This window comes from Setaria viridis, chromosome 5 (genome assembly GCF_005286985.2).
Source record: "Setaria viridis chromosome 5, Setaria_viridis_v4.0, whole genome shotgun sequence".
NCBI classification, from domain to species: domain Eukaryota; kingdom Viridiplantae; phylum Streptophyta; class Magnoliopsida; order Poales; family Poaceae; genus Setaria; species Setaria viridis.
In genome coordinates, this window is record NC_048267.2 from 26,926,957 (window position 1) to 26,939,089 (window position 12,133).

At 44.7% G+C, this 12,133-nt stretch overlaps 3 protein-coding genes across 4 annotated transcripts; all 3 read left to right on the forward strand.

Annotated features, from left to right (window-relative positions):
• The first annotated feature begins 86 nt into the window (after positions 1-86).
• LOC117857640 (uncharacterized) lies at positions 87-1,817 on the forward strand. Its single transcript, XM_034740419.2, has 2 exons — positions 87-278; positions 1,499-1,817. Exons 1-2 carry the CDS (start codon positions 156-158, stop codon positions 1,607-1,609), a joined length of 234 nt encoding a protein of 77 aa, XP_034596310.1. The 5' UTR covers positions 87-155; the 3' UTR covers positions 1,610-1,817.
• A 253-nt stretch (positions 1,818-2,070) lies between these two features.
• LOC117857639 (uncharacterized) lies at positions 2,071-4,542 on the forward strand. The gene is made up of 4 exons (XM_034740417.2): positions 2,071-3,540; positions 3,613-3,956; positions 4,072-4,337; positions 4,467-4,542. Exons 1-4 carry the CDS (start codon positions 3,331-3,333, stop codon positions 4,496-4,498), a joined length of 852 nt encoding a protein of 283 aa, XP_034596308.1. The 5' UTR covers positions 2,071-3,330; the 3' UTR covers positions 4,499-4,542.
• A 1,304-nt stretch (positions 4,543-5,846) lies between these two features.
• On the forward strand, positions 5,847-11,019 carry LOC117858340 (single myb histone 1). 2 transcript variants are annotated; one of them, XR_004640950.2, is made up of 7 exons: positions 5,847-6,357; positions 6,898-7,127; positions 9,612-9,696; positions 9,931-10,014; positions 10,130-10,459; positions 10,554-10,757; positions 10,846-11,019. XR_004640950.2 is itself a non-coding variant. In XM_034741394.2 (6 exons), the coding sequence occupies exons 1-6, from the start codon at positions 6,208-6,210 to the stop codon at positions 10,569-10,571; spliced, it is 897 nt and encodes a 298-aa protein (XP_034597285.1). In that variant the 5' UTR covers positions 5,847-6,207; the 3' UTR covers positions 10,572-11,019. The 2 variants fall into 2 exon arrangements, 1 of the variants encoding a protein (XP_034597285.1); XM_034741394.2 differs by having other exon boundaries at positions 10,554-11,019.
• The last annotated feature ends 1,114 nt before the right edge of the window (positions 11,020-12,133 follow it).

A 12,133-nucleotide genomic window follows, 5' to 3' on the forward strand; every position in this document is an offset into this window, starting at 1 on the left:
CGGTGTATTTTATCTAAACAAACGAAACCAATTGGGCTGGGCCGAATGTTTGGAGGCCCACTGAGTGTCCTCTTTATACGAGTCCATTCATTGAGACTTCCCTGTCTCTGTTCGTCTTCGTCTCCGGCGAGCAAAGCGGCGGCGAAAAGGGAGGGATGGGGTACCTCTGGCGGGTGCGGCTGTCGTCGTTCGCTGCCGGCGCGGCGACGGCGTCGGCAGCGGGGTTCTTCCTCCTCTACAAGGACCACCTCCTCGCTCGCGCCACCATCGCCCGGCAGGTGAGCCCGCCATCCCCACGCATCTATCTAGCCACTTTGTCCCTACCCGTATCTCCGGGCTAATCTGGTTAATCACCCGTTCCACCCCATCTTGCGCACTCGAGCCTTCTCGATAAATTAGGCGCCTCTGGTTTCCTGCCCAATGCCCACATACCGTGATCTGGTTCCGACCATTGTGTCCCGGCGTAAATTACCGATTAGGTGGTCAAGCCTTTCTCCATTCTGTTTGTGTATCTGTTGACCGAAAGGCCACACTGTTTGGTTCCTGGAATTGAGGCGGAACCACGGCCTGGTCGAGGGAAATGCAGGTTGTGAATTTGCGATTGATTCCTTGTACGTGTTTATTCTAGAAGCTGGAGCTGCTCGCTCTGATCTATGCTTGCGAACAAATTAATTTGAGGTTACTGAAAAAGGTTGCTATACAACGAAATTGTTATAATGGTGACTGACTAAGTTAGATATCATTTCAGTCTCGTATCCAGAGTTTGTTCGCGGTTGTAACTGTATCCAGAGTTTGCCACGATCCATTAAGAGACTGTCTGAATTAAAGATCAGTGTTATGTAACATGAATCATATTACGACCTTCTATTATGATGTAGCTACTCCATACATTATACACATGTATCTAATTATACCTTGTTGTTGGGTCAGATATTTGTGGTCAAACTATGAATCCTTACAGGCAGTATTGGTGAAAGGCATTGGCAGTCATCATGTCGGTGATACCATGATAGTATTAGCATAATATCATGCTGACTATGCACTGTGGATCTTAATCTGCCCATTGCACTTGCTAATAAGGTTAATTGAGCTTCTTCTGTGTTATTTATGCCCTGGTACATTTCATAAGTTGGTTTACCAACTTAATTCTGGCGTGCTATTTATCAACAATAGTTAGACCCACTAGAGGATTCATGTAACTGAGCACCTATGGTTTCAGAAACAGTAGTTGCACCTGAACTTACTTTAGCTCTAACTTTGGCTGGGGCCTCTATATAAATTTGTAAAATAACTATATATTATTGGTTTTGTGGAGTTAAATTCTGTTATGGTGTAGCCATGGTTGCTGGTTCGAGCTATTGCAGTCTCATGATAAATTAATCATTTGTGTCTGATTTGGCTTGTGGGACTAGTAGTTCAACGTAACATTTTGAAATGGACTATTTCAAGTTTGCTTTATGTTTGACTAGTGGCTAAGGTTTGATGCGCTTACTTCCAGGTGGAGGATATTAAGGAAGCTTCTGAAAAGCATTATGAAGCCCTAAATAAGAGGATATCAGCACTGGAAAGCAGAAAAGAACCAGGAGCTATTAAAGAGGCATCAGATTAGTTTAATGAGTTGGGCTTATGTATCGGTTACATCCGCCCAGGTGTTTTTGATTGCTGCATGTGGTATAAACTGCAGCATTTAAAGCTGTACTATTGTGTTGTTGGAATTCTATGAACCCTGATTTTGACTTGTGTTACACTTCTGCATGGCCAAGTCAATGCCATCTTCTTGAGATGGACAAAGATCAAATAAATGCATTTTTTTATTACATAGGTTCTCAGATGTTGCAAACTATCTTCTATTTGTATGTTACCATTTGCCGTAGCAAGACTCTGGGCACTCTTTAGTCTGTGCATGGCATTCCTTCGGTACGTTTCAGCAATTTTCTTGCGAGTATTGTTCAAACATTGGTGACTGCTGAGCAGTATTTAGCTGCTTCCATAAGCCATTGAACTTTTGCGCAATTGGTATTCAATTTGACTGGTGAGACTATATCTTCCTAAGTCCTCTTTTTTTTTTTGCTCAATTTCACATTTTTGGTATGTGTCCTGCTTATAGGTTATAGAGGAATCGTGTCTTGCTATTTCTTGTAACAATTATTTAAACCTGTGTTGATATACAGTTCTTTTGGTTGCAGCTGCAAATTCAGGGGCATTATAAGCTCACACCATTCACTTTGTGGTGACATCCTGGGGACCAAGTGTTATCTTACCAACCGCAACACATGGATGAAAAGTTGATAAGGGAATGGTCATTGGAATGATCTTATCTCCATTAGGGTGGAGATGAAATGGTCTTGCCATGATTGCTACTGTAATGGTGAGGGAACTTGGTTTCTGAAGACATGGTGAGAACATGTCTGGGGCAGTGGCAGACCATTCTGGAGGATGCTGGTGGCTGTTCATGGCTTTCTTGGTGAATCTCGCAGTATCTAGCTATATCGTAACTGCTGCAAATTCAGGGGCAATGCTTACCCCATACACTGTGCAGTATCATCCTTTGGACTTATTATCTTACCAATTCCTACACATGGATGAAAAACAATGCAGGAATGATCTGTCATCTTCATAGGATTATGATGAAGCTTGATTTCTGTAGGCATTACGAGAACATGTATGCAGCATTAGAAGCATTTGCAGATGCTTCTGGAGGATGGTAGAGGCATTATGCTCAAAGGTTTGCCCTCCCATGTAAACAGCTTGTCAGTCAGCTAATGCCACCCAGTGTGCTTACCTAACTGTAAGTCTCCATCGTGACTTTTCACCCTTTTTGAATAGAACTCTTCTTTCCTACCTTATCTGATTTCGAAAGTGTTTGATTAGGGATTGCTTTTTCATAATTGTAAGGCATAATATTCAACGATAACACTTGGAGGTATGAAATTAGTTCATACTGAGTAGACTTAGACTTAAGAAGCAAGAAACTGAGTGTGACAAGCAGAATGAGGTCAGCAAAGTCGTCAATTCAACACACAACATAGTCTATCATTCCTAGACAATTGGTTGTGTAGTTAATGGGACACGTGCTGTGGTTGCTATCTTGTTCACGTCAGTAATAGCATAAGTCATGTGTGTGTTGGGTGTAGTTGGTGGTGCATGTGCACCTTATCTATCAGTAGCTACTTATTCCTAAATTACCCCTGCTACCTACCCCTACCTTATCTCTCTATATGTACCCCCAAACTGCTATCTATGTGTGGTTAATGAAAAAGATCATTTTGGGCCAACAGTCAGTACCTTCACCAGCTCTGGTACCCCATTTCAGATCTAAAAGATCTGCACATGCAACAGCCAGATGAACTGAGGTTAGACAGAGGTCTGTTCCACTGGGGACCGGACTGGATGGCTGGGCTGTTCTCCAAGCAGGCTGCTGTGTATGCTGCAGCGCGGCCAGCCTACCCGAAGGATCTTTTTACCAAGCTTGCGGCACTCACAGCTCACCACTGCCTTGCCTGGGATGTCGGCACCGGCAATGGCCAAGCAGCCATCGGTGTAAGCATCTCAACTCCCTGCTCTCCACCAGAGCGTGTTCATACATACTGACATGGATTGAGTGCCGTGCAGGTCGCCGAGCACTACGACAGTGTGCTGGCCACGGATGTGAGCGAGGACCAGCTCCTACATGCTGCACCACACCCGAAGGTCCGGTACCTCCACACCCCAGATGCCACACCAGGGGAGGACCTCGTCGCGACGCTCGGTGGTGAGGGCAGTGTTGACCTCATCACGGTGGCTGAGGCTGCGCACTGGTTCGACCTCCCGGCGTTCTATGACGTCGCCCACCGAGTCCTGCGGAGGCCCGGCGGGGTGATCGCCGTCTGGGGCTACAACTACCGCATCAGCCCCGTGGAGGACATGATGACGCGCTTCTTCAACACCACCCTTCCTTACTGGGACCCCCGAGCTCGGTAAACCACTCGGAGCACTGAGTCACTGACCACTGCATGCTTTGCAAGGGATGGAAAAAATTCTTGATCAGATGCATGATCCATCATCCATGCTGCGTATGCGTGGTAACACCAGGTGTTGCACTGATGGATACCGGGACCTGCCGTTCCCCTTCGTCGACATCGGCCTCGGTAGGGAAGGTGAGCCGGCAAGCCTCGACATGGAGCAGGAGATGTCGTTCGAGGGCCTGATAGGCATGCTGAGTTCGTGGTCGGCGGTGACGACGGCGAAGCAGCAGGGCGTGGACCTGTTGGGGGAGCGCGTGGTGAAGCAGCTGGAGGAAGAGTGGGGAGGGGCGTCGCTGGTGCGCAAGGTGACCTTCAAGGCCTTCCTGCTGGCAGGTACCCCCAGGGCCGATGATTGATACGAGTGATGTTGCTCTTCCTGGGTCCTGGGATTGGATTGGGAGTTACTCTATTTGTATTTCGTGAATAACGTAGCATCTGTTCTACTTCTGTTTTGCGTTGCAGTTTATGATCCATTCTCCTTGAGTCCTTGTTGAAGCTCTACTTCTTTAATGACAATTTCGGTGCTCCATTCCACATACTCAGATGAAAAAGAAAACCCCCTCAACTGAATACTAGAAAGGGAAAAAAAATACTGAACCTCTGTTATTGAAGTATTTATCCAAAGAGAATGCTTTAACCATGGTACATGTGAACTTTCAAGCTATCACAAAAGAGCAAAAAACAACAGAGCTCCAACATGACCTACAAAAATGGGCACGGCGTACTGCCATGCCAAAGCTCGCTCACCTGTGCCATCTCTCACCCGAGGCGCCAAGGTGAGCCACAATGAGAGGCGCATGGAAGATAAGATGTAAGATTCCTCTTTTTTCTGTTTTATTTTCTATTTTCTGCGAGGGATAAGGAGCTGGAACGTTTTACTGGCGCGTAGTATGACAGTGTGGCAACAAAGGTTGGCTATGATTCAATGGAAGGATAGGGGGGGGGGGGGGGGGGGGGGTGGAGATCAAGTAAATAGAGGTAGCTGTGGACCAAAATCGGCCACTGGGTCAAGCAATGGCATTGAGCAATGAGCATACACGGATTGGTTGCTACCTTTTCAGTAGATTTGGTTGCTGCCAGGATGTACGATCCTATATTTCCATCCACTATCAAATGGTGGGAAGAAACATTTGCTGGGTGATGCAATTCGATGGCCTGACTTTTTTTCATGGTTTCAGTAGCAAAGCATTGTACATGGATTTGACACACAGCATTTCTTCTGGTACGACGCTATCAATCACAATTAGGCGTTGTTTAGTTCCCTCCTTTTTCCCAATTTTAACACTATGCAAAAAGAAGATTTTCCATCACATCAAACTTGCGGTATATACATGGAGTACTAAATGTAGACGAAATCAAAAACTAATTGTACAGTTTTGTTGTACTTTGTGAGACGAATCTTTTGAGCCTAATTAGTCAATGTTTGGACAATAATTCACAAATACAGACAAAATACTACAGTTGCGCATTTATGGTAAAATGCAAACTTTGCCACTTCCAATTTGAGAACTAAACAAGGTCTTAGAGACGTACCGTGCTAGGGATGTCGAAATTGGCCAAACACGGAACAACCAAGTTGTCCACGGATTAGGTCTCGCTAATTGCATCGCGTTTCCGTCAATGGACCCAAAACTTATCTCGGCATTCCTGACCCGACCCTCCAAAACACGAAAATGGGAACGGCACACGCACACGGCACAGGGTGAAAAAAGAAAATGGGCCCAGTGGGTCCCACAAGCCTGCACGAACCAACGAGGAGCCCACACTGTCAGTGGGCCCGGCCCACCACCTCCTCCCGACGATTTACATCTGAGCAGAGAGAGAGAGAGAGGGTGGGGACTGGGGGTGAAGCTGAGGACAGAGAAGAGGCTTCCTTCCAACGCCACGCCGAAGCCCCACCCCTCTGCCAATTAATCCTCTTCCGTTCATAACCTCCTCCACCGCCCCAACAAAGCCTAATGGCTTCCTCGTCCTCATCCCGTGCCGTCGCGCTGCCCTAGAACCCTCGCCCCCCCGCCGCTCCTCCTCGAATTCCCCTCGCTCCGATCGCCCCCCGACGCGCCCGCGCCAGATCGGCGGAATTCCGGGCCCGGATCGAAATCGAACCCGCCCGCTCCCCCGATCAGTAACGCACCGCCTGAGGCGGGTTGGATCCTCGGGCGGGGGATTCTCTTGATTTCGGTTTCTTCTTCCCCGTCCCGCGATGGGGGCGCCGAAGCAGCGCTGGACGCCGGAGGAGGAGGCCGCGCTCAAGGCCGGCGTCGCCAAGCACGGGCCCGGCAAGTGGCGCACCATCCTCAGGGACCCGGACTTCAGCACGCTCCTGCGCCTCCGCTCCAATGTTGACCTCAAGGTGACGCTCGGATCGCCGGGGAGGGAGGGTGGGCGGTTTCGCGAATTTGCGGCGGCGGGGTTTTCTGGCTATCGGCCAGTGGGGAATAGGAAAGAAATCTCGGGTCCTTTTTGGGCTAAACTAAATTGTGGCTTTGGACGGTCCGTCGAGCGGGGCGTGTTGCTTGGTTTGATTTTAGATCGGGATTTTAGGCGGTTGTGCTAGGGATTGACACAACCTTGTTACTATTTTGGTCAGACTGGCGAGAGTGATCTGGAACTAGGATGATCAGATGATTAGAATTTCTTTCCATTATGATGCCCCGAAAGCTATCACCACACCCCTTTGTTTCATTCCAAGTAGGGATCTAGTTCACCATGTTAGGTCTTGGTGGTTTTGCTTGGGAGGCCATTTCCATGTAGAGATCTTGTTCCCCGAGAGTAGGATTTGTTTTGTAATCTGTTTTGTCGTACGCCATCTGTATTGAGTCTCCAACTTTCTTTTTAATGTCTCTGGGCATCAACAAGTACTGACCAATCTTTGGTATGTCTGATTGTGCAGGACAAGTGGCGCAACTTGAGCGTGGTTGCTGGAGGTTATGGGTCTAGGGAGAAGGCGAGAATGGCGTTGAAGAAAGGCAGGCGTGTGGTGCCTAAGCTCACTGCTGAGCCAATGGATGTTGATGCGAATGGTTTGGGCAATGTTCATGATGCAGTCATCGATGCAGAACCATTAGCAATGGCTGTGGAGCCCTTGGCAGTTGAGGAGAGTTCAGAAAAATCAGTTGCTAGGTTAGTATATTTGATGCATATGTTTTATCAAAGCTGTTTCTTATATTACACTTTACAAGTAACCTACATGTTCAGTTCATTGGGTTTCTTTTTGGTGAATATGTTTTGCGGATACGTGGGAGTTCTACTAGCTAGAAACCATTAATAATAATTGATTGGAGTTCGGCTTCTATAGTCGTTCAGGCCTGGTTAGGCATTAAAATTCAGAAGTTGACCATCATGAAAATTCTTTTTATACTATAGTAGGGTACTGAACTGTCTTTGTGACAACTAGTCTAGGGATTTGTTTGTCGTTGTATTTTACACTAATTTTGAAACTTTAAAGTGCATTAGGACAATCCCAACCAGGTACACCAGGTGGTAGTTTCCATACCTGCCATGTCATATAGAGACAATATTCCATATGGATAAAAAATTCTCATCCAATCCCCTGCCTTGTCTCTCCTTTCCTCTTCCTATCCCCTCCTCCCTTCTTTGGTTCCCGAGCTGACCTGGTTTCTTGCATGAGAAATGGTTTTTTTCTCTCTCCTCTTTAACTGTATTGCCACACCATCATTTTGCTTACATGGCACACTAATTGATGCTATAGAAACCATCCTAGTCATGCCATTAGGACTTCCCTTAAGGCCTCCAACAGAGGCATGCCAGCTACTTCAGAGTTGGCTGATGTTGAATTGCTGCTGCCGTGGAAGAGAGAGAAAGGAAGAAAAACTTAACATTAGCGTGGGATTAAGAGATAGGCTCAATCGCGCGCCCAGAAACACATCTGGGCCCAACACATCAAAACATGAGCCCCCACTGATCCTTCCTTCCCTCTTACTCTCGCTTCGCTGGCCTAAAGGACAAGTGGGCAACGGCGAGGTCGTGGCGTTACGGGTGGCTTGTGGCAGAGGGGTGCGTGCCATGGGCGGCCCATGGCTGCAGGGCGGTGGGGTAGCTGCTCAGATCTGATCACGTGTCTGCTCTCCGCTAGCTGCTCCACCATGGAGCCTGCAGCCGAACCACCTCGAAGCCACATGCGTCATCAACACGGCCATGGAGGCCGGCCTGCTGGTACGGTGGGCATCGGTGCTACAGCAAGCGGAGTGAAAGCCGGCAACGATGGGCACCTCCGTGTGTGAACAAACTGGCGATGGCCGAGGAGAAAGATGAGATTGCGGGATAGATTGGAATAAAAAATTGTTTACGCGTGGTCCCACAGAAACTCCGAGATGTGTGCAGAAGATCAAACCAATGGGTGGATGAGCTTTTTTTGGTGATATGGAAATGCCACATCATGCTAAGAGCTAGTAACCTGGCTTAACTGTTGGAGACAGCCTAAAGGACAAACGTAAAAGAAACATGTAAAAAAGTGATCTTGCAGCAAATCAAATACACGCCTATTTTGTCATATCTATAATTGTTCATACATTTCCTTTGATGCTCAGTTTGACCTTGTCGCTGGTTTAGTTATACTTACTAAAAGTTTACATTTACTGCTATTGCTACATTTTTTAGGAAAACAGAAATAAATGGTTATTCACCTAAAGTGAACTATACAATTATATGGTCATCATAATAAAAAACAGGAAACTCTGCACATGCAGATGTTAATTGTGGTCAGCACGGCAATGGTGGGCTATGTACACAGTTGTTAAATCATACCCACACAGAAAACAGATTAATAAATGTTGACCTGACCAATCTCTTGTTATAAAAGTTGGGCGCGCTTTCTATGTTTAATATTCTTTGCCCCCTCTATGATCTGCTCTATTGAGATGTTCGGGTAGTGTCATAATTTGTTCCTATGGTGTATTCCATACGTCCGGACTTGGGAGCACACCCTTTCTGTTAGTCAACAAAAAAGGAGTCATAGTCCTCAGTTGTCGAGTCTGGAGAAAGAGAGTGGTGGTGCTTGCTTTTGTAGAGAATAAGCAGTAGCCTGTGTGAGCAACTAGGAAAAGTGGTTGTAAAAGACTGTAAGACCCTGGGATCCTGGGACTCTACCATGCGTTGTTAGCCTGTCTAGCGAATCAGTTAGGCATCTATCTCTTTCCATTTCTCTCCCGTCACTGTATCAAACAACTGGTATTTCCGTTTTTTTTTCTATGAAATGGAAATGGGGGATGTGCCTCGATTCGGAAAAAAAAGGAAAGAAAGAAAACTGTTGTGATTTGGAATATAAAGTTGGCACACAAACATCCCCTGAGTTCGGGACATGCTGTGCTCCTCCCAATGCTCAATTCCTAAATAGTTTTAGACTTCTAGTTGTCTTGCCATGAATGTTGGTACTTTTGTTTTACATGTTTATTAGTACATAATTGTATATGCATATCGCTATTTTTTTTATTTTAACTGAGAGAACATATCTATTCAGCAGTTGGAATCCACATTTTTCAGTTCATTTTACTTAAACCATTATTGTCCAACTCCTCAATTATTCAGCATAGAGCTTTCTTGATGCTTGGTCATCTAATCTGAATTTTTATGTATGTCATTGTTCAGGCTTGATGACCTCATATTAGAAGCTATAAAGAAGCTTAAGGAGCCTTCTGGGTCTAATAAGGCAGCCATTGCTGTCTATATTGAGGTTAGTGGATAATATTTTTTATAATGTGTTTGCTTGTTTTACATTGTGTTTTGTTTAACTGTATGTCAGTTGTCTTGCTAGTAATTTTTTTTTCCTGACTAGTCTGTAGTGCTGTTTGTCTCATCCACTTTATAATAATATGAAGCATCTCTGCTGATTTTTTGCAAACGGGGATAATCCTTTTCTATTTTTTCTTTTGCGCATGGTTTTAATTTAAATTGTCTATATATTTAGGAGCAATACTGGCCACCTGCTGATTTTCCGCGGCTGCTGTCTACCAAATTGAAGGCATTGGTTAATTCTGGAAAATTGATGAAGGTCTCTCTCTCTCTCTCTCTCTCTCTCTCTCTCTCTCTAATGGGGGGGGGGGTGCTTTTTAAGAATAAAAGGTGTCCAGACTTCAAGCTGGATTCTTTTTTAATCATGATTGTAGGTAAACCAAAAGTACAGAATTGCACCAAGTTCACCTTCCTTGGGTGGAATAAGCACCAAGGTGTACTCTGCTGAAGAGATGACTGGAGAAAATGATACTAAGCAGCTAACTAAGCCTCAAGTGGATGCTGAACTGGAGAAGCTGAAAGGCATGACTAAGGAAGAGGCAGCTGCCTTTGCTGCCAAGGCAGTTGCTGAGGCGGAAGTAGCAATGGCGCAAGCTGAGGAAGCAGCAAGGGCTGCGGAGGTTTTAGAAAATGATGCTGAAACTGCAATAGCTTTTCTTGAAGCCCTCACTTTGTCTTTGAGAGACAGAAATGCCAATTCGACGGTAGAGTGAATCCATCCTTTGTCAGGATATCTATGCGATGAGTGCTTTTAGTAGTACATAAACCCTACAACTGATAACATTTTGATGAATGCAGATGCTTCGAGCTTGCTGATCCTTTACCCATGCCGTCATGTGGTTTTGGTCAGCAGAACAACAGTGTTCTGCTGCAAAGATTTTCCGGATAGATGAGTTTCTTGTATAGCTTTATAGATCATTATGCTTCAATGGGAGGGGTTGTCAACATCTCGCTGCTGGTCCTGACTGCTTGCAGCCAGTCGACTGTATAATGACAAGAATGGTCGGGAAAGTAGTCTTCATTTTTTTTCTTTTGTTTTTCCCCCATTGTGTTGCTTTGTAATTAAACTCTAGCCTTTTCCCTTTTGTAGTTGATGAAGTGATGTCGTCAAATAGAACAACTGTAGTGGAAAGAAAATGTCAGAAAGCTGCCTTAGTTAATGCAAGTTGCTGCGATAAAATGTTTCTAGATACGATTATTTGATGCCAGCATCTTAACATTGTGGCTGATTCACAGTTGTAGTGGATTATTGGCCGCTGCCTCATTTCTATTTGTTGTAGGTATATCCTTGGTATAATAATCATATCTTTACACCTACTGGCACAGTACTCTTGTTCAGCTTACTTGTGCTTAGGAGTTAGGATATGCCTTTCATTACACGTGTGCAGTTGAACTTTGATTATAAATGTGTTTTAACATTAGTTCGAAAATATGCTGAATCTTATATTTATATTTGTTTCAAAAAGCGGTTTTACAATATCCTAATTATGTTGGATTGTAATTGTACTATACAACTGAAATTATACGGGCGCACAAGGCATTGGCAAATAATCACTCCATTTTTTATTTGTGTAATACAAAACTATAGCAATAAGAAAGTTTTGAATCAGAATCTAATGAGATCAAGTTTGTGTCATAAAAATGCTGGTCAAAGGGTTTTTAAAGAAAAGAGATAAAGAAAACAGAGAGAATATTTGCAAATAAATCATTAAAAACATTAATTAGAAAAAAATCAAAGTTAATTGTTCTTATGCCACGACGCCATCCATTTTAACGAAATTCACATATAGGAACAATAACTATCAGGACAAAGGAGTAGCAATTTATTCTATACAGCTTTACGCCCGTTCATTCCTTCAGGCAGCCCATTTTATGTATGGTCTAAAAAATGAAGAAAATAAATCAAAATGAAGCCGTGTTTTCCCCGTTGGCAAATCCGGCTGTTTGGTTGCAGCCTGGCAGGCAGCTGCAGCGCCGGGCAGCAATCTCCACCCTAGGCTGATGAAATCGTGCGCCTGAGGTTGAGGTTGCTGCCTGAGCCAGGCAGCTTTGCCAGGTCTCCAAGCAAACGAGAGTACGTATACTCCGTCCCAAATTATAATTTATTTTGACTTTTTTAGATACGTAATTTTTGCTACGTATCTAAATATACTATATATCTAGGTGCGCATGTAAAGCTATATACCTAGAGAAGCTAAAATGAATAGTAATTTAGGACGGAGGGAGTACAATAGAAGTCCACAATGTGTACATACTAGTCGCCTAGGCGTTCCTGGGCAATTATGCTTTTTTTCAATTGTTAGGTGTAATTCGATGTTACATAGTAAAACTTGGCACATTAAAAGAATTAACTTGGTATCATCATGCATCCATGAGCT